The following is a 27,962-nucleotide window of genomic DNA, read 5'->3' as shown; positions in this document are numbered from 1 at the left end:
TAAAATTAAGTTTAAAGTAATACGTGAGACGGAGGGAGGAACGAGAGGTGTGGTCCGTTGGTGGCTGGCACGCAGTTCAACTCAACCTCAAAATCGCACCCTCCAATCACGCTTCCAGCATCACCGACGTCCCTCTCTCTACCACTAAATTATAGTCCCACTCTCTCCCGGGCCCCGCAGCAGATGACTGACTTTTGTGACGCGGACTCTTTCGCTGAGGTCCACGTTATCGGTGCGGTTGGGTGCCATGTTAATATATAAAATAATGGCCATTTGGGCTGGAAAGCTACCGACGGAAGAGAGAAAAGTAATTTCGTTTTATCTTATTTTAAGAAGAGAAAAAAAAAGAAAAAGAAAGAATAGAAAAAATATTTACCAAATTCAGTCGTGTTTCATCCCTCGGAGGATTTGGACCTTCTCTCTTCACTTCCTCCCCTCCCGTCTCCCATCCCGTTGCTATTCGCCACCCCTCTCCTATCTTTTAATCATCATCGTCATAGCAATCTTAACCCTCGCCGATTCCGCCTCTCTACGACCTTCTCTTCCTCCTTGTTCTTCACTCAGGCTCCGCTCCGAAAAAATTCTGCTTGCCTTTGAGCTCCCGATCCGGTCATTGGCGGCGTCTCCTCCCCCCTCTCGATGCTTCGTCGGAATTGAGATGATGGGGCCGGAATCATCCGGAGGGATTCGCCGCCCGGTGATCTCGACTTGCGGAATAGCTGACCTGATCCAAGATCTCGGCGACGCTTCCGCTTGGTAAATTTAGGCCGGTGGTGCCGCTGATGGTGGTGGTGTGGTGGGGCTGATCGGTCAGGGGCTATGGCGGACGTTGATGCCAGCAATGTTGTGGTGGATGGAACTCGTGATGAGCTTCCCGTTTCTACCTCGTCATGGAATCCCCTAGGAAGAGCTTTCCGGCCATATGTTTCTTTTTCGCCTTCCACGGTCAACTCACCAGAATCCAGCAGCACCATCGCTCCCCTTCGGGTGATCGTCAAGAAACCTGTACTTCCCATTCGTCATATCCCTTTTTAATTTTTCCACGACCCCTAAAACATCTAAAGAGTTTTTTTTTTTTTCATTTATTTAACCAAAAATACCAAATGAAGCTTTCTTTCAGTATTGGTAATTTGCATCTGATAAAGAAAAGGAGGATGAAAGATTTCTCCTATATGAAAACAGAAGCTGAAGTTGATGTCTTAATATTTGATATAAGGGCTAGATATTCTACGTCATTGAGAAATGATTCAGCTTGATGTTGTGCCTTTCACTGAATAATCAATGAAATAGTTTGTTAGCACAATTTAGATTGGTCCTTGAAGTTCTTATTTCTGGATGAATAATGTCAGGTTTCACAAAATAAATGCATATAATGGTTACATCAACTGACAAGATATATGTCTCAAAAGATTCGACATGGAAAGAGACTAACTAATGTTACACTATGTGGGAGAAATCTGAAATGTATCTACATTTGTTGGAAGAATCTTTGAAAAATTTCTGTGCCATAAAGCACGAACTCTGTACTTTAAGCATAGTGATTTACGTATTTGCAGCATAATCAAGCCAAGTTTTATTGTTATTCTAACTAATATATGGCTTTGAAGCCTTTAATTGTTATGATCCTACCATTTCTCCAGTACAACAATGGTGTCATGATCATATCAAATTAAGCTGAACAAGATGCTGTTGTTAACATGCCATGCTGAATATTAGCACATGGCAAGCATGATCTGCGACAAAGGAAAAACCTGACGGACCCAAGGAATGCCAATATAAATACGATTTCTTGTTTCTTTGTAATCATAATTCTTATTTCTTCAATCTTTATAGTAAGTCTTCCATGCTGGAAGCTTTCTGACATTTTCATACATGTGCCATTGCTAGTTTAGTAAGATTTAACTATCTATTGTCAAATACTAACCTTATTAATTATCTATCTTTTGTTATGGCATGTAACAGCCATGTTTTGGAAGAAATATTTAACGTAATTTAATGCATATTTATGTTGGGCCTCTCAGGTTGTGGTAAGTGATGCTTTTAAGTTTCTCTTTAATTCAAAAGAGACTCTAAGAGAGGTATATCTTTCCCATGGTGCAAAGTGCAAACAAACATGACTGCCTTGATGATTGTATTGAACTTAGGCATCCAGTTAAGGACCCCAAAGTGCTTTGTAAAGAGATCCTAGAATAGCGCAGTCTTATCTTTGTAGAGGCACCAATATTTTAGTTAATCAATTTGTGAATAGGAACAATTAAGGGACTGATCAGTCTTTTAAGAGACAGAAAAATGAAACCTTAATAGAAAGGAACAAAAAGAGGCAGGCAATGAAGGGAAATAAGGAATGAAGAGAAAAGAGGCAGAGAAAGGAAGAAGGGGGGTGGACAACGTACCTTAATTTTTGTTTGCTGGTCGCTGGCTGTTGGACACCTGCCTCAAGATTTTGGTTATGGACATAGATTTGGCTGTCGGCAGCCAGCAGTTTAGGGCTAGTCAATGAACTAGACCATGCCTTCCACCTAGATAGGAGTCTATGCATTTTGGTGAAGAGATTGTGAGTGAATCTCATAGCAACTTGACTTATTTGGATTATATCCTTATTTTCATAATAGGGTCAAAACAGACGAAATTAGGAAGTCAGGTTCAACCTAGAAGCAAAAATGGTAAATTTCTTTCTAAAATATGATAAATAGGTTGTTATGTGGCACCTTTAAGATATCTATTGATAATCTTGGCTGGAACTTGTGAAGCACAGGACCCTTTAGAATTCCCTCTGGGTTTTCCAACATGTGCCCAGTTCAAGAGCACCAGAAGCTCTTATTTATTATATTACATATCATATTTAGGACACTGGACAATTAAGTCATTCTTGTATGGGTTTAGGTTGCATCAGAAGTTCACGATATGTATATAATTTGGATTTTTAATGGACATATAATGAGAAAATATTTATGTTTGAAGAGTTTTGACAAATCTTATTTCACATATGACAATTATAAATTTCTTATACTACACAAAGTATAAAATTAGAATAATATATGAAATTATACATGTATCATGTTCATCCCATGTCATATCTTACATTTTGTAGGATTTGTCATGTCAGCATACTCCATCGTATTATGTCTGTGTGCACCATCCATATTCATCCTTTAGGCTTGAGAACTAATTCTGAAGGATTGACATTATGCTTGAAGCCAATCATGCAAATTTGCTTTTCAATCGATATTTCCATATAGTCAACACTGTTTTATTGAAGTGGTTTGATGACAATTATATTGTGTTGAACATCAGGGCATGTACGTGGCAATTATCTATAAGGTGATTTTAGTTAGACAATTATAATTTGCAAGAAATGAGGTGCTGCATGCCATGAACCTTGAGGTTTGTTGCCAGCATAGTGCATACCACGGTACACACTACCTATGCCACACTGTGCTGTACCTCCAATGTGAATGCCATTGATTTTTTTACTATGACACAACCACACAAGACATAGTACAACCATGTACTACATACTTGCCAGTGTCTTCAGACTGTGCACTGCACTATGGATTGTGGCATGCAGTGTCCTGTTATATAGGTAAATATAAGGTAGCTCTGTAACTGCTGCTGTTCTTTCTGAATGTCTATACTGTTATCATTGCATTCACTTTCCTGAATGTGTCAAAAATTTTCTTTGTTATGCCTTTATATTTTTTTCTGATGCAAGAGCATTTTACGATTAGCGATTTCATGGACAGATGCAATTTTCTGCTGCAGTTAAATGTAATTTCTCATCCTGTGGTTTCACACACTGATTTTTTGTACTTTTGTGACTTATACAATGATGTTAGTGTATGCTGTCAGCTTGTGATTCTTTTCTTCCACTGTGGATGTATCAAGTGCTGATAAAAAATTTGCTCATGCAGCTGGTGGCAAGACTGACCAAAGGCATAGTTGAAACTTACCAAATTTGTAATCCCTCATTTAAATATTCAGAGGCATTGAATCCAAAGCGCTTCCTAACGAATCCATCAATTGGGGTGCTGAATGATGGCTATGATAATGCAAATTCAGATCTCATCTTGCATGTGAATTTAGAGTTGGTCAATTTAGAAAGAAAGCGAAGGTTTGGCTCCACTATAAGTAATAATCTTTTGTGTTAGTTGCATACTATACCCTACATAAAATTATGCTTCGTAGGTATATCATATTCTAGGTTGTTACCTTTTATTGATTAAAGTTCTGGTTCTTGATACACACTTATAATTGCTAATACATTTGTGTTCCTCTGGTAGTAAAAGGCTGAACAACTTTCATTATGTTTTTGAGTTTCAGCAGGTAGGTCTTGTAGTTCTAATGATTCAGGAAACTTAATAATAGATTTTATTTACAGTGAAAAAGAGGATGCCGGCATCCTGTTTTGACTTTGAAAATTCATATAGTAAATCACTTGTAGGTGAGTGGTTGATGTCATAGTCCATCTTGAAGCAGGTGAAAAAAAATAAGAGCTTTTTTTTTGTACGAAACAAACTTGTGTAGGGGAGTAATTGGTCTAAAAGTTACTGAGAAAATTTCTTTCAGAACATGATGATGTTTCACTGTTTGGGGAGCAACGCACATTGCTCAGGATGGACTGTAGTTTATGCAACTCTAGCTGAAAAGTTGCCTTTTATTAAATGGCTCTTGGAGTTTGACATTCTAGAGAGCAAAAAATATTGCAATTAAGATCTTCAATATGATTTGTTGATTTATAAGTAATGCATGATGTATGAAGGAACCCAAGGGTAATCAGAATATGGATTCTTTTCAAACAAGCAGCCAACAGCATTCACAGAGCTGAATTTCTGTTACTATTTTTCAACCCTGTCAGTGCTTATTTTAATAAATTATCTGGTTGATATCTTGACTCTTGAGTAATCTCAGTTTCCGCTTTGCCTTGGGATTAGTTGTGCCTTTGATCAGCCTTTCTCTTTATCTGTACCATTAGAGAAAATGGTAACAATTTATTATCAAATGTAGTTGTCATAAACTTAATTATATTTTTCTTATTGGATTCTAGGTACACTGTCAAAGATATCCTTGGCCAAGGGACCTTTGGACAGGTTGCCAAATGCTGGGATTTGGAGACTAACTGTTATGTTGCTGTGAAGATAATTAAGAATCAGCTTGCTTATTATCGGCAGGCAGTTGTTGAGGTCTCTATTCTGCACATGGTAAATGATATTCGGGGCAGTTAATATTGCAAATTGAGTTTGTGCACAGAAAATTATGATAAATTTGGTTCTCTGTAATTTTCTCTTTGCAGTTGAATCAGAAGTTTGATCCTGATGCTGCTAAACATCACATTGTTCGTATCCTTGATTATTTTGTATTTCAGCGACATTTGTGCATATCATTTGAAATGCTTGGCTCTAACCTGTAAGCTGTCTCTCTCTGGTTTCTCTGTGCATCAAACAAATTTTGGTGTTAATGATAAATGACTTTTCTATTTGTACAACTCTGATATATGCTGGTGCTAAAACTTATTGGCTTTGCAGGTATGAGCTAATTAAAATGAACCACTTCAAAGGTTTTTCATTGAGCATTGTGCAGATGTTCTCAAAACAGGTGAGATGTGTCTGAGTTAAGCATACAGACCTTTCCAACTTTGGTTTATAATATTAATTTTTAATTTCTGATCCATGATATCTTTTTAATGTCAATTTTATTAGATTTTGCATGCATTGATTGTCATGAAAGATGCTGGTATAATACATTGTGATATGAAGCCAGAAAACATACTAATATCTACAAGGCGAGGTTCTAACTGTAACTCCAGTGCTGAAATTTTTATTTTTATTTGTTTGCTGAACTTTGATTTTTGGTTTTGGATTCCACAGTGTGAAGCCAACAGAAATAAAAGTTATTGATTTTGGATCAGCTTGTATGGAGGGTCGGACAGTGTACTCGTACATTCAGGTCCTAGTACTTTCTCATGATAGTGTTATAAAAGGTTTTCTTTGTGTCCTTATCATGTAAGTCTTGTCACTATGTGTTACAGAGCCGTTATTACAGATCTCCAGAAGTTGTACTTGGTTATCCGTATCCTTGCTGCCATATTATATTTTCATTTTGTTCTCATTCTTTCTTTTTTTGATAAAACATTTTTTCTTGCATTTCAATCTGCATTTTTGCCTTTCGTGTTGTAGCGCTGATCTCAATTTGCTGCTTTAAGTGCTAGTATCAGATTATGGAATTTGTTTCTTTCATAAAATATTCATGATATGATTGGCAGTATAATTCCACTTGGCAAATTCTTTGTTCAGTCAAGCTTTTCTTCAATACAGTCTTTGGTTGATTGCTTATAATCATTGTGTAAAAAGATATCATGCTTAACATTTCTCTCAGATACACATCTTCAATTGATATGTGGTCACTCGGATGTATTGTTGCTGAATTATTTCTAGGGTTGCCTTTATTTCCTGGAGCCTCAGAGTATGATCTTCTCAAGCGGATGATACAGATACTAGGGTAGGTGTTGTGCTTTGCATTGCTCAGTATCTAATAGCTAAGCAGTAGGACTCTCTGTAATATATTTTCTCACTGTGGTAAGAATATCTTTGTAGCTTTTTTTGTTGTTTATTGTGAATTAGTGCATAATTGTGATGATAGATGGGAGCTGAGTTATTGTATGAGTTATAGTAAATCTAAATCTAATGTACGCGATGCTTGTAGTAAATAGGACGCTATAGGAAATCTTTGGAAATAAAAGTTTGTTGAGGAATGATATAGTTAGGGAACATCTAATCAGTTGATTATGTGATTTCCTGAATGAAATGGGTTTGCTAAAAGGTTTGGCTGCTTGGTGTCAGACCTTTTTTTGAATAATTATTTTGGCTAACAGCTGAAGTTATTTCAAGTTGCTAATGGTGCATTTGGTACTTTGCTATATTCTGCAGTGGGCAACCATCTGATAATTTGCTTAGGGATTCAAAAAATACTATCAAGTTTTTTAAGCATGTTGGAAGTATTTATCGTTTGGAGAATGATGAGACGTCCAAGGAACTTACTAGTGCCTACCGAGTTCTAACTGAGGATGAATATGAAGCAGTGAGTTATGGCAATTTTGTGATAAACAGTATTTTCTGCATTTCTTTTTAGTCTTATGCTTTCCTTTTGTCTCCTGATATTTCTAAAGAGAGAGTCAAAAAGGCCTTCAATAGGGAAAAACTACTTTAATCATGTAAAGCTGGAAGATATCATTGCCAACTATCCTTACAGAAAGAATTTGCCAGAGGAAGAAATCTCAAAAGGTTTGATGTTTCTGTTATGTAGCAGAAACTATTAGCTTGTACATGACTTTTGTTGATGTCAAGTAGTATTAGCTTCTTATTTCTAAATTAGATAATCATGTTGCAGAAAGTTTGACCCGCTTGGCCTTGGTTGATTTCTTGAGGGGCCTTGTCGAGTTTGATCCAGGAAAACGATGGTCACCTTTACAGGTTGTTTATCTAAATTTAGTTTGTTATTGTTGTTGATAGTAGCTTATGGACTTGAATTGTCTACACAAACTTTAAGCAATATGTATATTGAACGCTCATCCTCAGGCTTCGGGTCATCCATTTGTCACTGGAGAACCATTCAGATGTCCTTATCAACCGTCCCCTGAGACTCCAAGAATTGTAAGTTAAGTCTTTTATAACCTCATGATTTTTATGTTGGTCAAGATCCCTGCATGCTTAACTAAACCCACCTAGTTTACCAATGCTTTATCAAGTGTATTGTGTAAACTGTAAATTGATAGCTACATTGAATTCTTTTGTGTAAGTCATGTATCCGCCGGTGATCATACTGTCTTGTTTGTGTAGTAAAGTTATATTAATAAACTTTTCAGGATCTTCACTTATTTACATTGAATCTAGCTTCTCTAACCTAATAGATTCAATGTGAGATATATACTGGAATTATTTGGCAGATATTCAGCCTAAAATCTTTTCTTCTTCAAAATTTAGCCTGTCATTCATACTGTAACGGTGGATCACAATCCAGGCGGTGGTCATTGGCTAGCTGCTGGTCTTTCTCCTCAGGTCATCATGGAACCTTTCTGTCATTTACTGAGACTCTGTTTGTGTTCATTTAATGTCCTCTCTGAGCTTGCAATCTTTTCACTTTTTAGGTTTCAACTGTTAACAACTATTTATCACTCAGTAGCCCTCACTTTCAGAAGGTTCCTATGTCTTATGGCAGTAGCTATGGCAGCTTGGGAAGCGATGGTAGCTATAATGATAGTACAGGTTTTGGGAGCAGTTACGGAAGCTACAATGATATTAACAGTATGCATGCCTATAATTCACCAGCAGGTCCATGTGGGTTCAACATTCATGTACAAGTTGGAGGACAATTTCTTGGATCTAGTCCAGATGCTAGATATAGATCTCAGCTGTCTCATGGAACTGGGTTTGGTGTTAGTCCTTTTGGAGGTGTGGGACCAATGTCTCTCGGAGCCAGTCCGTCACAATTTACTCCTCCAAGCTCCCAGATGCATTTTTCTTCTGCTTCTCCTGGAAAGCATGGTCCAACTTCTCCTGTAAGGGGCAGTGGTCGTGGTATCTTGTTGGGTAAAGCAGCTGCCATTGGTCAGTACAATAAAAGTTGGGGCTACCCAACAATGTGCATGCAGCCTTACGGAAGTGCATCTGAGCGTGGATCAGGATTTTGTGCTAATGGCATGAGTTGTATCCACTCTGATGCTCAGTTTCAAGGGCATGGTGCTCATTCTGTGATTTCATCTTCCAGTCATTCTAACTGGAAGCAACAGATGGGTGTAGGGAATGTCTTGTCTCTAAGCCTTACTTCAGCCAATCAGAAGAGTTATCCAGCACAGAGTGTGCATAATTCCTGTGTGGTCTGCGCACACAGCTTGGAAGTTCCATGTGATAAACCAGAAGGCAGTTCATCACTGCCTGATCCTGCAGACTGGGACCCCAATTATAGGTAAATTGAAGCCTGGATGCCTATTTTGTATTGCCAACTTGTAGTGCATTGTGGAATTTGAGTGTTTGCTTTTCTGACCCTCCTTGGGTCATAAACTCTGCATCTGTCAATGGGTAAACATTTTACTAGAAGATAATGCAGTGAACCTTTGGAGGATTACATTTTTATGATGACATGGATACTGGCTGGTATGGCAAAAGAACTAATCAAATTAATATTGTCTTATATAGAATATTCATCTTCAAAAGTTTTAGAGCATCCTACCCATACTATGCATATATTTTCTGTAGAAACTGTAATCTCTTTTCAGTTAAAGGCTTTGCCTTTCTTTTTTTGGTTAAAATGCAATTTGTCCAAATGCTTAATATATGATTGCATACCCAGAAGGGCCAGTGTTATGCTTTTTCTTTTACAGTCGAAGTTGGTACTAGATATAGAACTGCAAACCATGTCAAATTTTTTTTTTCAAACAAGCAGAATTGTATTAATTAAATTATTAAGATCTAGTTACAAAGTGTGAGACAAAAGGAGCAGATTGAGATCTGCCAAGAAAAGGAGCAGATTGAGATCTGCCAAGAATTTGCCAGGGAATGAATGACATTATTCAAATTTCAAAGATATAGGAAGATAAGAGATGGTGGTGCTTGTAACTCTAAGTTCGTCTAACAGATTGAGATCTGCCAAGAAAAGGAGCAGATTGAGATCTGCCAAAATTTGCCAGGGAATGACGAACATTATTCAAAGATCTAGGAAGATAAGAGATGGTGGTGCTTGTAACTCTGAGATTGTCTAACAGGGAGAAGATATCAGAGAACAAGTTCTTCAAAAACCAAGGGATAGTGGAGAGAGTCCTTTGGCTAAGTTGACCACCTCAAGAGAGTTAGATTTGATCCATAAAGTGAAAGCTGGAGCTGTGAGGCAGCTTTAAGGCTGTTCATTAGTGCTAGGGCTTCTGTCATAATTGGGTTTGAGGTGATGCAGTTGCTACCTCCCATCAATAGACATTCATTTGAGACATTCTCTATTACATATCCTATACCTGCAGGTAGAGGTGGAGAAATAAATGATCCATCAATTTCAAATACTCATACCTTACCTGTGGGGCCCCTGGGGTCCTCGTAAAAATCTCGACGGCTCTTCCTATGCATGGATTACGATTGAAGAAATTGTTCACAGATTTGAGGGCTCTCATGGCAAAGGATTGAAGGCTTGATTGAGTGGTTGCGATGTTTCAAATCGTTTCAATTAGACCAAAGAAACCATAAAGGGGTAGCTATGATGCAAAGAAGATGTTTTTGTCCAAATTTGTCCAAATTGTGACCTTCTGAAAGCCAATCCCAAGAGAACCAGGAGGGGAGAAACTGGATTGAAAAGTCGATTTTAGATTGGAGGAAATTCCAAAAAAATCAAGCAAAAGAAAAGTCAAAGAGAATATGTTTAGCAAAATCCAAATGAAAGTGACAAATGTAATGAGGAGTTTGTTGACAGTGGATGATGTTTGAAATGTAGTTAGAGGTTGGGAGTCTGTTCCAGCATAGTTTCCAAATAAAAATCTTGATTTTTGGAGCTACATTCATATGCCAAATGGTATTCCAACCTGCCCAAGCTGTATTCGAGTGATGACTTCTCGTGAAATGTCTATAAGAACTACTAACCATAGTTTTTCAAAGATGGGGTTAACGACCAAATCCAAGTGTCTTCATTGGAATTAAGTAGGATGTGTATGCTCCTTACCCTAGCAATAAGGAGAGGGTGAAAAAGAGTCTCCAGGATAGATAGATTCCATTGGGAATTAAGGATGATGTCGGAAACTAAGTTATAATTACCAATCTCACTAACACTCACATAGGTTGGCCATTTATCGATAGGTATATTGTCAAGCCAAGGTGTCTTCCCAAATTGATGTGGTAGAGCTATTAGAAATAAACTTACAAAAGCCATCTTTCAGATGAGAGGTCATTCTTATTATGGATTTGAAAGAGAAAGAGGCATTGGATTTAGAAGCTGAATTTTAAGGGTGGAAGCTATCGTATTTGGAAAGAAAGATTTTAATCCAAATAGCAGTTTCTCTATTCAAGATGAGAATAAGTCGCTTGGTAACTTTTTATATAAGGTAAGGTCTCTAATGTCCAAGCCACCTTCATTCTTGGGAAGAATCATGTTATCCCAACTTAAAAGGTGCATTTTTTTATGATCATAGGAGTCGTTCCAAAAGAATCTCGAGTTTGTTTAGTGATCCTAGTCAATATCTTGTCAGAAACCCAAGAACTTAGAAGAATATGGGTTGGAAGGGAGTTGTTGACCGAGTTCATAAGGACAATTTTCTCAGCTTGGGATAGAAGCCCTTTATGCCACCCTTGGATTTGCTAAAGGCTTTCTCTACTAGGGAATGTTGAAACCTATTATGTAGTTTGCCCTACGAAATATAGGTCCAAGGTACTTGGAAGGCCAAGAGCCTTCCTTGATAACAAGGGAGTTGTAGACTAAATGTTTAGAGGAGGGATCACAGTGTTTGGGGAAGCAAACTGTAAAAGTGAGATTTGTCAAGATTTACTCATAAGTGTGAGATTTTGAAAAACTCTTAGAATTTGAAGAACGATGGAGCAAGATTTATGATTAGCTCTAAATGCAAGAAGAAGGTCGTCCACAAACATAAGATGGGAGACCTTCGTGCCTCTTAGGGAAAAGGGGGTGATTTTGTTCATGTTGATAACTTTAGTAATTAGAGATGAGAGGACCAGGATAAAGAGGTAAGGGGAGAGTGGATCCCCTTGCCTAATGCACCTTTTACTCTTGAAGCAGTTGGATTGATATCTGTTTATAAGATAGGTAAAGTTAGGAGAAAAGATGCAGGCTATAATCCATTCAATAAATTTGTAAGGAAAGTTCATTAAGTAAAGAGTGTTCTTGATGGCATGCCAAGAAATAAAGTCAAAGGCCTTTTCTAGGTCGAGCTTAAGAAGAATGTGAGGATGCTTGTTTATAGAGCAAGACATGGTGTGAACGAGCTTATAGATGCTATCTTATATGTTCCTTTCTTTGATAAACACAGATTGCTCTTGGTCGATAAGGTGGGTCATATGAAGTTTAAGTCTATTGGCTAGAGTCTTGGTAAGGATTTTGAACATTACAATGAGCAATGGGTCTAAAGTCTCTGATAAGAACAACATTGGGGGATTTTGAAATGAAAACCAACCATGTTAGACCCCAACTATGAGGAATGGTAGAGATGGAGTGAGAGTTATTATAGGCATCAATAATACTAATCTTCATGTCATCCCAAAAACTTGAAAGAATTCTACGTTAAAACCATCTAGGTCAAGACTCTTGCCCCTCCCCATTTGAGATAAAGTCATCCATATTTCAGAAAGTTAAAAAGGTTGAACAAGATAAGAGTGATCATTAGAAGAAAGTTGAGGTAGAGGAGGGCAACAAGTCCATTCAGGTGGGGAAAAGTTGTGAGCAGGCTGCCACAAGTCCATGTCAATTTAGATAGTTATCTTACATTGTGTTTCATTTGCTTCTACACTTGGTTTGTGACACTTGACAATTGATTGATTTTACTTTTGATGGAAACAATCTTTTATCCTTCTAGTTTCAATTTAATATGAAAATTTTTTAAGATTGTTCTTGTCCATTTATTGAGTTTTAAGAAAATCATTTCAGTTTTGCATGAGACGTGTTTTAACTTCTAACTGTACCAACTCTAGATGTTTCATATTATAGATAGATGATTTTCATATAGTTTTAGTAAATTTGTAATACATCATATCATTCATGATCTTGATTATATTAGATTCCATTTTCTGTTACTGGATAAGTTTAGCTTTATGGTATTTTTGATATTGATTAATTTTAAAGGTCCTTTGATATTTATAACAAACAACGTGTCAACAAATTGTTCCATTGTTGAATTTATATCTGCTTTATGTATATAAATCCTGGCATGTTGTTGCATATCGAGTTAGCCTATGCCTTATTTGTATAAATGCTCACACTTCAATATCCTTTTTCTTTCCCAGTGATGAATCTCTTTTGCAAGAGGATAATGCAGAATTCAACTCCCTAAATTCAGAATTTACTAGTTGTGTATGTCTTGGTAAACCATCAGATGCTTCCACCCTAACAACTAAAATTGGCCGATATGGCCATGGTCATAACCAAGCTAATCCAAGCTCAAAGTTTCTCTCATCAAATCAAAGGTATGCAACAGAATCTATTTCCCTCATGTAATCGTAGAATTGCATTTTTAGAGGTAAGGAAATTATAACTTGAAAGATGATTGTGTGAAATTTAATATTGGATTTAGGTGATCTTCTCAGTTCACCCACTCTTTTTCTATAAGGCAACATGTGCTGCACACCACCACCTCTACTGCAATGAAACACACTTAACATGCGCTTTCACACTGGTATTATCTAGTAGAATTTGCATGGGGGTCCTGGCTGTCTTCTCTGCATCGAAATATGTGTTATTGGGGACAGCATGTAGATATGCACATAAATCATGTTCATGATGGAAGTTCCTAGCAGTGGTATACATAGATTTAATGTATACATTGCCTTATACTAGTATACTTGAATTTTGGCTAGTCAGTTACATATTGTCTTAAATTATTTTAAAATCCTAAATCTATGAAGAAAATGTTTATTGGTTGGAAAATGCTGCTATCAGATGGAAGATTTATGTGGCAGCTCTTTTCTTGTATGTCTCCTCTTGTTTTAGTTCCAGTACCTTTGTTTGATCCATGTTTTCCTTATGTTTCCTAGTTATTGTTGGTCAATAAATCTCTTGTATCTTGGTGGGCAAGGAGTTCCTGCCTCGAAACCAACCAGTTTTGTGACAGTTTTGATGAGATTGAAATTTGCATTGTAGCACATCTGCACATGTAACCTTCATTTGTGCTTTATTAAAGACAGAAAAATCACCTTAATTTCATTCCATGCTTCTACACAATTCATAAATTCAAGAACAAGCCCTCAACAAACATCTAGGGAGGCCAGAAATGAGTCAACCTGGAAATATTTTGGATACTTTGGTATACCCTCTTCGATTAGAGCTCAACAAGTAGTGAGAGTAAATTATGCTACTAACCCTTAATGGCTTGAACCATTAAGGCTTGAACCAACAAGAGGTATAATGGAATAGGTATATCCTATTCGCCATTCACATGATATAGTGGCTTCAACCACATGTTATCGGAAAATATGTTCCACCCCTTAAACCTAACTACACCCTGCCTTTTAGTTAGAAGTCATTAGGTATAATGGAATATGTTGGAAACCTATGCTTGATTTGACCCTTGATTTAACCCCATTTATGAAATTAAGAAGACAATCAATTTACGAATAGCCCCCATACTTCCCGATTCAAATGTCTGCTCTTCCTTTTTTCTCAAGAGATCACCTCTTGCTCAATTTGCTTATCTCACTTCCACTCCTGAAATACTATCTCTATCTTTCATTTGGCTTTAGCAAGGCATCTTCTTTATTTGGATATATGGGTGTTGCAGATGGAAGGTGCTCATTACAATGTTCGCAAAAAATGTGTCTGATGTAATTTTCACATAAGAAGCACTCAGAAAATATTCTCAGCATTGTCGGTTTATTGAACCCAGTGGTTTGATAAGCTATGTGATAGAAGTTAATGACGAGATCATTTCTGTGTCATTGCTAATTTGATTTGTGACTCAAACTGTATTTGAGTCTTTTCCTAGTATAGATTAGTAACCAGGAAGGCTTGAATTTGGAAATGATGAAAATAGAATAGGATTTAAGGGTAGGTTTGACAATTATCAATCTATCTCAGGTTTGTAGTGTCGTTTTGTCATTTGTGTTATACTTTGTAAAAAATTAATGATAAAAATATTTTAGACAGAGAAAAATGTTAATCTTAAGATACTAAAATGACATATCCTATCATTTATTTGGCTAATTGGTATCCTTGCATGTGGATGTGACAACCGTATCCTGTACCTGTGTGCTGCTCCAGTCTTTTATTTTTGCAAGTGGTGGACTAGTATGAGTTGGTGTGTCTCATCATAACTTTTTATACTCCACTAGCTTTTATTTTTTCCTTGTGCAATTCATTTTTTTTCTGTTTTCCTGTTTGATTACAGAACAGATGGTCTTCATCAGGCATATTCGCTTACTGAGAGTAGTCCTACTTCCCATGATGTACGTGCTGGAAATGCCCGTCCAACCCAATTCTTGCAAAACTTCCCAAGCCGTTTTGGACAACAATCTGTTCATCGGTACAATTATGTGAACTCAAATATTATGCAAGGTGAAAGATATAATCAATATGGCCAGCCAGTGCATTCAAATAACAACAGAACAGATTCTCACTCATCTACCAATGCTATGTTTAGCAATAGTATGCCATGGGGTAATCATACAGACTTGGTCTTTTCTATTATCCTCTTTTATCAAGTTGATATGATTACCACAGTTTTCTTGCTTAGTGGATGTTCTTGTTTACAAATGATATATAGGGTGCAATCTGCTAGAAGCTTAGTTGAATGTTCTTAAGGTTGGGCCATATAAAATGCAACAACTACACAATGCTTGGCAGGTAAATGAGTACGTGTGGTCAAAATTTGGTCAGATTGAAGGTAGACCTAAACTTCTCCTGAATGATAGTGCTTCTGCCAAGGAAAGACAGCTGGGAAGATACAACTGTCACAAGAAAACAACAGGGAAGAAAATGGCAGATATTCTGAAAAGTGTAATCCTGAACAGCAGTAGATCTGCTGCTACCAAAGGGAAAAACAAGACTAGGGAAAAAAAATAGAGAGAAAGAAACGAGAAGGGCAGAAATCAGATTGAAGAAATCGGGAAAATAGTCTACAACCAAAACATGTCTATATACTTGCTTAAAAATTCTAACCTACTGATAGGCCTGATCAAACTAGCATTCCATTGCTTCAAAAAAAAGGAATTGTAACCACCAGTTTGTCTTCTCTGCAAAATAATCAATATAGCCTTTTACCTTTTAAATCAGGACTCTGACTTACTATGAATAGTAAATATATTGTAGGATAATACTTTAGAATTTAGATAGGATCCTGCCAAATATAGAGAACAGAATGGATCCACAGGTCTACCTTTTTGTCCATTTGTTATCTTAGCATCAACAGCCATTTGCAATATAATTAAAGAATATCCAGCCAGTTCCATTTTTAACGAAAAGTGAGAGTGAAACAACTTTCTTGATAGCTGTAGACTAGTTGATGCTAACCAACTTGAATCAACCAATAATCGGTTTGTCACATTTGGTAAGTTGAGTCAGTTAACTGAACATTTGTACAAGATTCAATTGCTTTTCTGCACCAGCCATCATTATCAAATAATAAATTCTACATAGAAAAAAATTACTAAAACTTGTTAACATGATAGTTTATGTTAATTCTGTCCAGTTTACATTTGTAGGAAAATATGCTAAAGCCGAAGGAAACCTTTCAATTAGTTGATGTGACTTAGTTCCACCAACTGCTAATCCTTACGGCTTTTGTAAGTTGAATCAAACAATTAAACTGGTAACTTATTATATTCAATTGCATATCTGGACAGGCCATTATATCAGACGAGATTCTTCATAGAAAAGAAAATTAATTCTCCTAAATCTTGTCGAGTGACGGCGTTAAGGTTGAATGTGTGGCCTTAAGTTAAAGTCCATTTTAATATTAAGGGAACAAAGAGAAAATGACTCACTCATAGTGGCTTTTTTGTTTGTTGGTCAAAACCATAGATCTGAACTTTCCTAATGCAACATGAATACAAGAGGTTTTCTAGTAAACAGGCTTAATACCCGGCAACGTTGTAGCTCATTGGTTGATGATGATGATAATCCAAAGAAACAGCTAAATGCCTAGGGTAACCACTTTAGACTATGAAACGATCCATCAAGCAGTATTATCCAATCCAACATATTGTATTATTGAAGGTCAACCAATCATAATGAAAGCTCTAAACCAAAGTTTTTTCAATGCTCTAACCCAGATTGACAAAATCATAGGAAGGTGAGTAATGTTTAACCCAAACTTAAGCTGCTTTCAATCAAAACCTAGCCAGATTGGATCAGATAGGTAGGCTTTCATACTTAATCCATACTTTGTTGTTGTCAAATGAAATTTGGAGATTCTCATTCTTTGGCTGTGCTATGGCATTTTTAATCTGTTGACTGCATCACTGCTAACACAAGCTGTGAAAAACCTCTCAACAAGCCAGTGTATCATGTATGCTTCTAGAAGTTTAGTCCACTGTGGAATGAGAAGAAGAGAAACTCATGTCTAATAGAAAGAAAATAACATGAGTAATGAACTTGATCTCATACACTTTTATGGAAGTTGTTATTAGGGTTTTAAATTGCATTATCTTGATGCATAAATATTTTGAGCATGAATATTGACCTTCGCTACTCCACCAATATTATTTTATTATGCAAATATTTAATTTAACATTGCATCTTTTGATAAATAGTATTTGGCATCTTAGTTTCTGCTACATTGTTGTGTGTTATATGATAAAAATTGTCTTAAGCTTTCGGGTCCATGGTCCTTGATCCTCAGCTGTAAAGTCTATATCAAGGTCAACAATACTGGTAAACGGATACCTACCATCCAGTATCAATAAAATAAAATAATAAAAAAATGAATAATGATTAGTACCAAGCTATTAATCCAGTATCAGTCTTACCAAGGACCGGTAAGTACCGGTAGTTACATATCGGTTCGACTGGTATTCTAAACCATGGTCACTAGAAACAAAGCTTCTCTTCTTGCCAACTAGCCCTTTGACCATCACTCTGTATGCCTAAATTTGCCTGATACTAATTTTGTAATTAGTTTTATTGGGCTTGGAAACAATTGAAAATTCATTATTAATGTTTGGAAAAAATAATTAAGTTTTGTTCCATAGCCAATCTGTTCCAATGGGAAAAGGCTTTAGGAATGATGGTATCTACATGAAGGGGCAATTCTATGAAATGTCAGACTTTATTCTGATTACTAGATTTCTCCTTAATGACTGGTAAACGCTTCTTTTTGAAATCATAGTATAATTGGGCATTGTAGTATTTGGAGAAATATTATAGCTGTTATGTAAAGATGAGATACCAACCTTTTCTTTGGTTTTCTTTTAGTTACCTTATGAGATGCCTTTTGACAACTTTGCAGCTGCAATTAGTCAGTATCAAACTGTTCCTTGGCTTGAAATTGTTATATTTTGTTATAACAGCTTGTGCTTTCCCATCTATGATACCTTGTAGAACATACACATTTGAGCTCTCTGAGTTCTGTAGATGTTCAAAACTTGAATATTTTTTTTTCTTCTATATCTCATCTCAGAGTTGAGCATGCTCTATTTTCAGTGTCTTTGACTAACAGATGAGAGTTATATGACATTTGACTTTTGAAGTATGCTCGGTTGAGAAATTTGTGAGTAACAACTCTCATGGGAAATAGTCAATAACATGTGTTAATTGTAATAGGAGTTAGAGGGTGAATCTTGATGTTGGATAAGAATGTTCTTTGTGACGTAGGTGACTAGGGCTTGAGTTGAGAAAATGGATTATGCTCCATATATTGGCCCTCCCTAGACCCCTGGACCTTGCAATTGCTGGAGCTTTGTATATTTGGTTGTGCTTTTTCTATTATTGGATAAAGTTGTTGAAAGAATCTCCTCTTTGTATGTATTATTTTTTAATCTCATCTCACCATTCTTACAGGCTGGGATGTGGGGCAACTCACCTTGATACTGTGTTGCTGGAAATATGCTTCCCATGTGCCTGTTGATGTTATATCAATGCGATCTGGTTTTGTTTTGTTCGGGTGGCACTTAAAGAATATTACTAGAAATGGGGTTTACATATGTAGATATTACAGATGACTAGTAAACAGCCGTTGTTGATGTCATTTTTGTTACCCCTTTTGTATGTTGGTACCTCATTCCTTTAGTCGCCTGTCATTTTAGAAAGTTTGGGTCGGTTCTAAAATGCAACTTATATTGTGCCCGTTGGGGCATAGAACATCTTCTCATAGTGTTCTGACTGGTTTGGCTTCGCTGTAGGACGAAGAGTTGGACATTCGATGACAACAACCTTACCAATGCCCCGTTCGAGAAAGGACTATGGGAAGATATAAGGCTGACAACAGGATTGTGGTATTTATTTATTTCTTGAACTGAAATTGGTATTTGAAATTCCAATTGCCTCGCATGTGCTATTTCTTACAGTCCTCAAGTGGGGTTGTTGTTACATTGTTGTGCTTCACATATATAATGTTATGTTTTTGGGAACTACTGCATTGTTTTTTCACATGTTCTTGATCTTTCAGCTCCTCGAAGTGCGACTTTTGTCATTCAGCATCATCTGTTGCTGCCAAATGCATAGGTGATCGACTGAATATATAGATTTTCTCGATGTACATGCAGTGACAGGTACGAGAGAAGTGTTGACAAGAGATTAGGAGTGTGATCTGCTGTCCAAACGATGAGGCGACTTCCTAAAGCCGAGAAGCAACTCGGTGAGCCAAAGAGTTGGGAAACCATACATGACAGTGACCTGTGTCAGTATGAACCATAGGGCCTAATAGCAGTTGCTGCTGCTGCTGGTTTGTTGCCCTGGGTTAAAGACGGCCATTACCATGGTGAGAAAAGGTAAGACGAAAAAAAAACACCCTTATAATCATTGTTATTGGATGATATGCCTCTATTGAGAATTTTTTGGGTTTTTTTATATAAAATTCAGTTTTGTCCTCTTAATTTTTGTAAATGTTTTTTCTTTTCCAAACTTTCTTAAATCAGCTGGAGTCAATGAATAAGATTCAGAATTTCTTAAACTCATTCTTCATTTGGGTTGCTTCCTTCGTCCTCATGGTAATTGTCTCTCCATCTGAGTCTCTCATCCTCCAACATCCCTTTTTTCAAACAGTTTTCCTCAACTTTCCCTTTGTCCAAACCTTGTCTTGCCATTGTCTCATACACTTCAGTTTGCCCTCCCTCCATCACTCAGGATCATATCTTCAATTACATCATTGGCCTTGACATATCGTTTCGAAATTAGTTGGTTTTGTCGTAACTTAGTTGGTTTTGCTTAGGATGTGTAGTATCCTTGCATGTCTATTCATAAAATTGTAACCTCATAAGATCCCCACCTAAAGATCTATAAAAAAAAATTGTATTAGTAGAAATATTTATACGAATATTTAAGCAAACATCTAATAGACAATGTAAAATATAATGATAGATATTGTAATCTTTAAACAATTATACAACAAGTATTCATATGACACCATTGTGAAATCGAGTGATGGTCAAACTTGGAAATTAAGTGATAGATCAGCTTAAGACACTGCTCGTGAGGCCTATCTAGTCATGTGTCACCCGTATAATTCTAGGGTATTGAGATGGTTGATGTTTTTGATAGTTTTTTACTCATAAAAAATATTATAAACTATAGGTTAGAGGTTTTGTATTTGGCAATTTTGCATCCACATAACGATTGCACACATATTATGTTTATAAGTTAGAAATAACCATAAAATCCAATCAAAATAAGGTTATCAATCCTATTACACAAGCTCATTACATGGCTGAGGCATCAACAAATTGAAAAACATAAACATTATGTTGAACACTTTCTCTATAAATTATTTATAACATTATCCCGCTCTTATTCTTTTGATGTTTTTGTTGAAGACTTTGTAGACATTGCATATCTTTACCTTTATGGATGTTGAATCTCTTCGCCTTTGTTGTATCTTCGATTGTAAACATTATCCATCACTTATTCTTTCAATGTCTTTGTCGAAGACTTCATAGACATTGTATATCCTTACCTTTATGGTAGTTGAATCTTTTAGCCTTAGTTGTATCTTCAATTATAAGCATTAGTTGCAACAAACCTCTTGGGTACTCTCTTGATGCTGCTATTAAGTAGTTGAATTTTAATTCATCAATATTACTTAACTCGCTAGTGACTCTAACTCTAGTGTGTGCTCGATCGAGTTATGTTGATCTTCGTTGGTACCAACCAATCTTTCATACGAAGAAATAAAAGATATTTTTTGTTGCACATCATTCCCTAGAATGTCTTGTATCGATTGAATTAGATAGATGTCTTTTGTAGCTTTCACGAGCATTGCTCACATAATTTAAAGTTTTGAAGTTGTCTTTCGTAAAATTTGGTCATCAATTTTTTTTTATTTAATTGTTGCTTTGTTTACATTATGTTTACTTTTAATTGTCACTCTATTAGGAAATAACATGAATAAACTATCTTCAATGAAACCAATAATCATTTGTGAAGATTTGATAACTATTGTCTATCGGTAATTTCGAATGGTCTTTAAAAGTGTACAGAGCTCCTTTGCTGAATAACTAAAAGAATTGGGTAATTTAATTTCATCTATTCTCTCATAAGTTGATAAAACCAAGGTTAATTAACTTCTCTTATCTTCTTGAGGATTGTACTCATGCATCCAGATGTTACTAGCCTTCGTTTATTTTTTGTTCACACTTCTGAATTACTTGAAGTGTTGTACTCTTTGCATCGAGTTAGTTATTATAATTTATCTTATTATTGTCAACTTGGAATACAAAAAGTATTATCTGGAAAGTAAAATTTTGTCCTGATTACTCCATCGTTTTTAATTTGGTCATCCCTAGGATTATATAACCTTATCCATCGTTTTTGTCGCTTACTCCAAGTAAAAAAAATCACATGCTGCCTACTCTACTCCTTAATCGAGCATCGTTATATCAACTAAAGTCTACCTATTTCGATTATCTCGATGAAAAGCCTTTCAACATTAGTTTTACGATGTTTCCTAGTTAGTGACATTCTACATTGGCTTAGTACTTTGTGTTTATAATTGCATTTTCTTCTACCTTCTCGATCCTCTTTCATGCCATGCACTCTCCCTTCATGGAATCAAGGGATTGGTGGCCACCTAGAAGTCCATTCTTTATGGTACCGTGGTACTCTCTCATGCCCATAGTATTACTATTTGTCGTCTTATATCCACGTTCTTTTTCTTTGCGAAGCACTCCTCCAAGTCCACCTTTATTCTTCTCGACACTTGATTTTGGATAGCTAAGTCACTCCAAACATGACATCGCTCGTTGCTCCTTTCGATCATCTGTTTTAATACCTTTGTATTCTCTAAACAAGACACTTTAGTTGATGAAAAAACATACTATATCTCATGTACATGGCCTCTACAATCATGGTGCATGGCTTGTGCTAATTACATTCTCCTTTGTATCTTCGATAGCAATATTTGCTCATTTTGCCTTATCTACTAATTTGTCAAGTTCCCTTAAGCAACTATGAGTTTTGGAGTAGTCCACCCTCTAGTACCTTCGAGCATACCTCTAAATGACCAAGTCCCTCGCAAGACTCACTAGTACTTGTACTCGGAAGATCCACCTCTGTGGTATAGCTTTCATCCATCAATGTCGAAAGTTTTTATCTGATGCAAAATTCGATGCATGCATAAAAGACTCATCTTTACGGTACCATAACATTTACGTTTTGAATTTATAACCCTTCTTGTCATTGTGTTGCTCACTAAAACAGAGCTCCTAACAATTCCAAACTTTTCTTCGGATTATTAAGTCCCTCACATGACTTGGCTGCGTGTGTTGCATTACTTTAAATTGTTCTACCATGATTTGCTACATTAAATTGCCTTATAGTGATGTTGCCATTGCACTCTGATCGCGTGAACTTGAACTTTGATCTCTCCTTGTGTAGCCTATACCACTTCCAATTGTGTTCACTTCTTTGACAATCGATATTTGTCCACTTGCACTTGAGTCACTAATGAACGAAGTGCAGATTTAGGATGGTTCATCACCTAATAGCCCTTGAAGCCCATTGACTTCATTGAAAATTGGTGTGTCATTATTTAGATCCTAGGCCTTTAGCCTTAGCACAATCTTTTCAATGTGCATCACTCCCTTTATAGCAATTAAATAGCAACATTCACATACTTCTCACAAGTGTTTGCCTCCATAGCCTCTTTCCTATGCCAAGGCCTTTCAATTGTAGTTCACTATTATAAGTTGAACTAATCCCTCACCTTAATCCTATCATCACTCGCTTTATTGAAATAAGGTGCATATGCTTCAAAGTCCCTTTTGACTTTGACATCATGCAAGATAAATCCATTCCATCATAATAAGAAAACTAATGAATAACATGATGTTGCTCTTATCTTTACAGAGTTCATGTCCTCAACCTCTCTCCAAAGAAAGCTTCACAAAGTTCGTGCTTCTGTTATATGTTTTACCTTCTAAGTCAACTCCCTTCTTGCAACTTGGGTACTTATTCAAGTTTCACACCAGTTGCTTTGCTCCTCGATTTACATTGAAATCATGATGGCCCTCGCATCTATCCTTTCATGGGTTAGCCATTCGTTAAACTCAATTCACTTTAACTCTAGATGTGCCTTTATCTAGTATTGTCTTTGATCGCTCCACTTGATCTAGCAATGCGTCTATCAATGAATTACCTCATGTAAAATCTTATAATAACTTCTTGTCGCTTGCTTGATTCTGGCCCCCTTCAAGCTTTTGCAAAGCTTTTTTATATTGCACATGAATTTTGTCTCAAAAAATTTGAGACTTATCCTCTAGATATTTGTTCTATTATAGTAACTTTTTTTTTCGTATTCTTCTTTCTAGAAATTTCTTAAACCACTATCTCCTATGAATACATTGTCTTATGAAGACGCAATACTGTATTGTTTCGCAATTACGAATGCACATGCTAGATCATGACTCTTCTCCAATGTAGCCATCTATTATGCCCTCAAGGCTTAGCATTGTGTTGAATCTACTACATCGTTTAGAGTCTCATTGACATAACTTTTTCTCTCATTTCAAAGCGAATGTTTTCATGTTTTATGTAGTCAAAGTTTAGTCACCTTGGAATGGTCACAGACAATCCATTATTTGCATATAAGTTGTTGCATTAGTACTGAATTCTTTTGAGTCAATAATTTTTCTCACCTTTATGAGCTTTGTACAAATTCGTTTAATTGTTGAGTAACTCATCTCTACTCGTACGATTTGATCCTCTGCCAAGCATTGTTGTTTGCATTGAGCACCTTCAAGTTATGTTGACAATATCGAGTCGTAGCTCAAATTTAGCCATCCTAGTGTTTGTTAGTTATGTATTCTTCCTAGCTCATTTGTCCTCGTGGCGTCTCTTACATAAAAAATTAATCATTCTTCTTTATATCAATCATGGATGTTCGCTCCATCGAATGACTCATTTCCCTAGTTTATGATTATTTTTTTCTGCATGGTCATGCGTGTTGCTCTCCATGTAACCATGCTAGGTCCTCATGTTGCATGCTAAGTGTTTCTTAGTACGTTTGTCCCGCTTTGATATCATTTGATACGGACTTAGTTAGTTTTACCTATGTTATGCAACAAGGGATCAGTCTCCCTGTAACCTTATAGGATCCGCAAAAGAAAATAAATTAGTAGAAACGTTAACTCAAGATCCCACGAGTAATTTTTTAGTAAATACTTGATAAATAATACAAAATACAAAGAAGAATTTTATGATCTCTAAATGGATGCACGACGAAAAGCCTTATCATGTTAAATCGGATATACTTTCAAGCTAGAATATTTCGATTCATCATGTGAAGTTTCTCCAAACCGTTGGAAACTTTCATCGTATGAGTTAAATGTGATAATAATACTATTTGTAATTTGTTGTTGAATTTGATGTATTTTTAAATTAAATATGTAACCAAGTGTAGATGAGATAATACTAACTAAAGTGGCAGGGGGCGTGAAGCATAATGAAACGAGTCTTCTCGTGCCCATACCTCACAACGAAGTCGGGATTATGAAGCTATACATACATACATACATAAGCAATTAGAATTGTTTTGTCTGTCACTTAGTCGGATCAATGTCCTCTGCACAAGCGAATCTTATCGTTCATCTCTCACCCATGGGAGCCTAAAGATCACAGGCAGAAGAATAGAGTAATAGAGGAGATGCGCAGGGTCTACCTTCACGTCGCACTAGCATCCAACAAAGTTGTCATACTGCTGCTTGTGGAATCAGAATCGGAAGGTCGGAGGGTGGTGTCATAACCTGGTGATTTCATCTCCAAAGCTAACCCTCGAAGCATTGCATATATCTGGTCATTCTCTGGGTGGGTTCGGTCCCGAGACATGAATCGGTGTGACCAATCCCCAACTTGGATCCAACTGGAACCAGGTTCCTTCCTCAGTCCTCTTTCTCTCATCTCCTTTCTCACCCTATCCACATTGTCCCAGTTCCTGTCGGCGGCATACACGTTCGAAAGAAGAACACGATAACCCGCAAGTCCCCTCTCCTTCCCTATCTCAAACAGCCTGTCAGCTACCGACTCCCCCAACTCCAGTTTGCGATGAACCCTACATGCGGCAAGCAAAGAACCCCAGATTCCTGCATAATTTCCATCATCCCCTAATCCTTTAGCCAACTCATATGCTTCCTCCACTCTTCCAGCCCTACCCAATAAATCCACCACGCAACAATGATGTTCCGGAGTTGCCTCTACGCCAAATTCCTCCATTGATTCATATACTGCGACACCTTCGTCTACCAACCCAGAGGAACTACACCCCGATATAAGTGCTACGAAGGTGATGCCATCGGGTCTTACCCCTGCTTCTCTCATGGAGCTAAACAGAGTCAAAGCTTTTTCACCGAGCCCGTGCTGACCAAAGCCTGACAGCATCGTTGTGTAAGTGACAGTGTTCTTGTCCTCCATGCCATCGAACGTTCTTTCCGCAAACGAGATGTGACCGCATCTGGAGTACATGTCGATCAATGCTGTGCCCACGAACACATTCTCGTCTAGATACCGACGAACGGCAAACCCATGGATCTCTTTACCAGCTCGGATTCCTCCAACCGGGCTACAGGCAGGAAGGATGGACGCCAGCGTCACTGCATTGGGTGTCAGGCGTTCTTTAAGCATCTTTCTCAACACGGCCGTAGCTTCTTCGGTCTGCCCGCTATGGGTGTACCCAGCAATCATCGCATTCCAGGTGACTCTATCTCGCTCATCCGCTTGCTCCCCATCAAACAGTCGCCGTGCGATCTCGACCGAGCCCGACTTTGCATACATGTCTATCAGATAACTAGCGATCCCATCAAACTTGACACCGTGCCGAAGGAGGTAACCATGCGTCTCTTTTCCCATCAAGATATTGCCCGCATCGGATGCTGCCGAAAGCAAAGCCGCCGCAGTCACTGAATCCACCAAAAACCCATCTTTCTGCATCTCGTACACCAGCGATACCCCCTCGAGATTCAAACCGTTCTGCACAAAAGCCGAAATCATGGTGTTCCATGAGACGACATCTCTTTGGGGCATCCGACGGAAAAGCTCGAACGCAACCTGAACTTTACCACACCTCGAATACATAACTATGAGCGCATTGCACAGCACCGAAGGCAGCAGGGAACAATTCTTCTTGATCAGATATGCATGGACTTGTTTCCCCAGCCCGAGATCCTGCGACTGCGAGACCGCCATTAGGGAGGAGACAAACGTCACAGCGTCGGGATCAACCATGTTTGACTCCAAAATCTGGACGAAGAGAGCAAGAGCTTCACCGTAACCACCATTCTGAACGTACCCACCAATCATGGTGTTCCACACTTGCGTATTTTTCTCCTTCGCTTGATCAAATATCCGCCTCGCTGATTGGACCTCCGAAAGTTGGGCGTACATCAAAACAGCGGAGCTGATGACAAACTGATCGTCGATATAGTGATGGCCATGCTTAACAATCAACCCATAGAGCACGTCGCCGTACTTGTTACCCTCCTCCGTAGCAGCAACCGCTGGGAAGACGGTGATAAAACTGACAGGAGTTGGCCGAATTCCGACCTCCAGCATAAGCCTAAACTGTGCCAACGCACGATCAGGACGGCGGCATCGGACGTACCATCCGATCAATGTATTCCACGCGACGACATTTCGCTTAGGCATTCTATCGAACAAGAAACGGATGGTATCGGCGTGGGACGTCTCAGGCTCAAGAGCGGAAGCGTACATGTTGAGAAGGGAGTTATTTAGGATCTGGCTCTTGGGGGGTGCCCGAGAGCGACGGATGACGTGGCAGTGGATGGATTTGCCGAGCCGAAGCTGGCGGGAGTCAGCGCAGGCCTTTAGCGCGGAGGAGTAAGTGTATGCGTCGGAGCGGGGGCAGCCATGACGAGAGTGGTGGTGGGAGGAGGAGGAGGAGGAGGAAGAGTTCATTAGGGCGTAGAGGCGGAGGGCCTCGTGGGGGAGGGAGTTGCAGACGTAGCCAATGAGGAGGGTGTTCCAGAGAAGCGTGGGGGTGGGGGCAGAGCGGGCGAGGGAATCGGAGAGGAGGCGACGGGCTGCGTCAAGACGGCCCTCCTTGCAGAGCTGGCTCAGCCGGGCTCGAATGGTGAGCTTGGGATAATTATTGTGCTTCTCTCTTCTGGCCTGCGGGTCCTGGGGAGACTCTTGTGGTTGCTCTTGCTGTTGTTCACGTCGGAGGAGGATGCCACGACGGCGGTGATTGGGATGCTTGGCTTCCTGGTTCGCTGCGGGGAGAGTGGCAGGCATAAGAGAAGATGGTGGTGGAGGAGGAGCAGCAGGAGGAGGAGAGAAAAAGTGGGCGGTGCGGGTACCGTGGTGGAGCGGCAGCGGGGGGAATGCCATGGTCCAATTCGTGAGTTTCCTCGACGCCCCATTTTTCTCTTGTACTTTTTAATTTCTATTTATCCTTACATCAAATCAAATACGAGGGTGATCTGATGAGGTGCGACCGCCAGGTCCTGAGGTCAGGAGGGGCTACACGTCCGTCCACCTAGCGAGGTGGCCGAGAGCATCATGCAGACCTGGCCCACCCGCTGCGTCTTGGTATGCCATCCCATTAGATCCGTCACATATGGCAAATGCCTCGCCTCGCCTCAGCCATCAGATAAATCTTCATATAGCTTTACGGA

General features: G+C 38.2%; 2 protein-coding genes across 12 annotated transcripts; one reads left to right on the top strand and one right to left on the bottom strand.

Annotated features, from left to right (window-relative positions):
• The first annotated feature begins 394 nt into the window (after positions 1–394).
• Positions 395–20,823, top strand: LOC135587621 (dual specificity protein kinase YAK1 homolog). Of its 11 annotated transcripts, none has more exons than XR_010475934.1 (20): positions 396–1,005; positions 3,912–4,111; positions 5,045–5,198; positions 5,291–5,403; positions 5,523–5,592; positions 5,697–5,779; positions 5,865–5,943; positions 6,026–6,066; positions 6,373–6,495; positions 6,924–7,074; positions 7,163–7,277; positions 7,384–7,466; positions 7,572–7,646; positions 7,977–8,051; positions 8,141–8,958; positions 12,981–13,160; positions 15,077–15,345; positions 18,685–18,888; positions 19,026–19,118; positions 19,389–20,823. XR_010475934.1 is itself a non-coding variant. In XM_065079240.1 (19 exons), the coding sequence occupies exons 1-18, from the start codon at positions 820–822 to the stop codon at positions 19,097–19,099; spliced, it is 2,889 nt and encodes a 962-aa protein (XP_064935312.1). In that variant the 5' UTR covers positions 396–819; the 3' UTR covers positions 19,100–19,118; positions 19,368–20,823. The 11 variants fall into 11 exon arrangements, 6 of the variants coding, with proteins under 6 accessions (XP_064935313.1, XP_064935312.1, XP_064935310.1 ...); XR_010475933.1 differs by having other exon boundaries at positions 18,685–18,892; XR_010475935.1 differs by having other exon boundaries at positions 395–987; positions 18,685–19,118; positions 19,389–19,718.
• Positions 20,824–24,769: 3,946 nt separating this feature from the next.
• On the bottom strand, positions 24,770–27,723 carry LOC135587616 (pentatricopeptide repeat-containing protein At3g22150, chloroplastic-like). Its single transcript, XM_065079228.1, has 2 exons — positions 27,645–27,723; positions 24,770–27,557 (listed from the first exon to the last, which is right to left on the bottom strand). The coding sequence occupies exons 1-2, from the start codon at positions 27,673–27,675 to the stop codon at positions 24,997–24,999; spliced, it is 2,592 nt and encodes an 863-aa protein (XP_064935300.1). The 5' UTR covers positions 27,676–27,723; the 3' UTR covers positions 24,770–24,996.
• Between the last annotated feature and the right edge of the window lie 239 nt (positions 27,724–27,962).

The sequence above is a fragment of the Musa acuminata genome, chromosome BXJ1-8 (genome assembly GCF_036884655.1).
Source record: "Musa acuminata AAA Group cultivar baxijiao chromosome BXJ1-8, Cavendish_Baxijiao_AAA, whole genome shotgun sequence".
NCBI lineage: Eukaryota > Viridiplantae > Streptophyta > Magnoliopsida > Zingiberales > Musaceae > Musa > Musa acuminata.
Note: the sequence above shows the minus strand (reverse complement) of the source record. Positions and strands in the feature narration are given on the sequence as shown.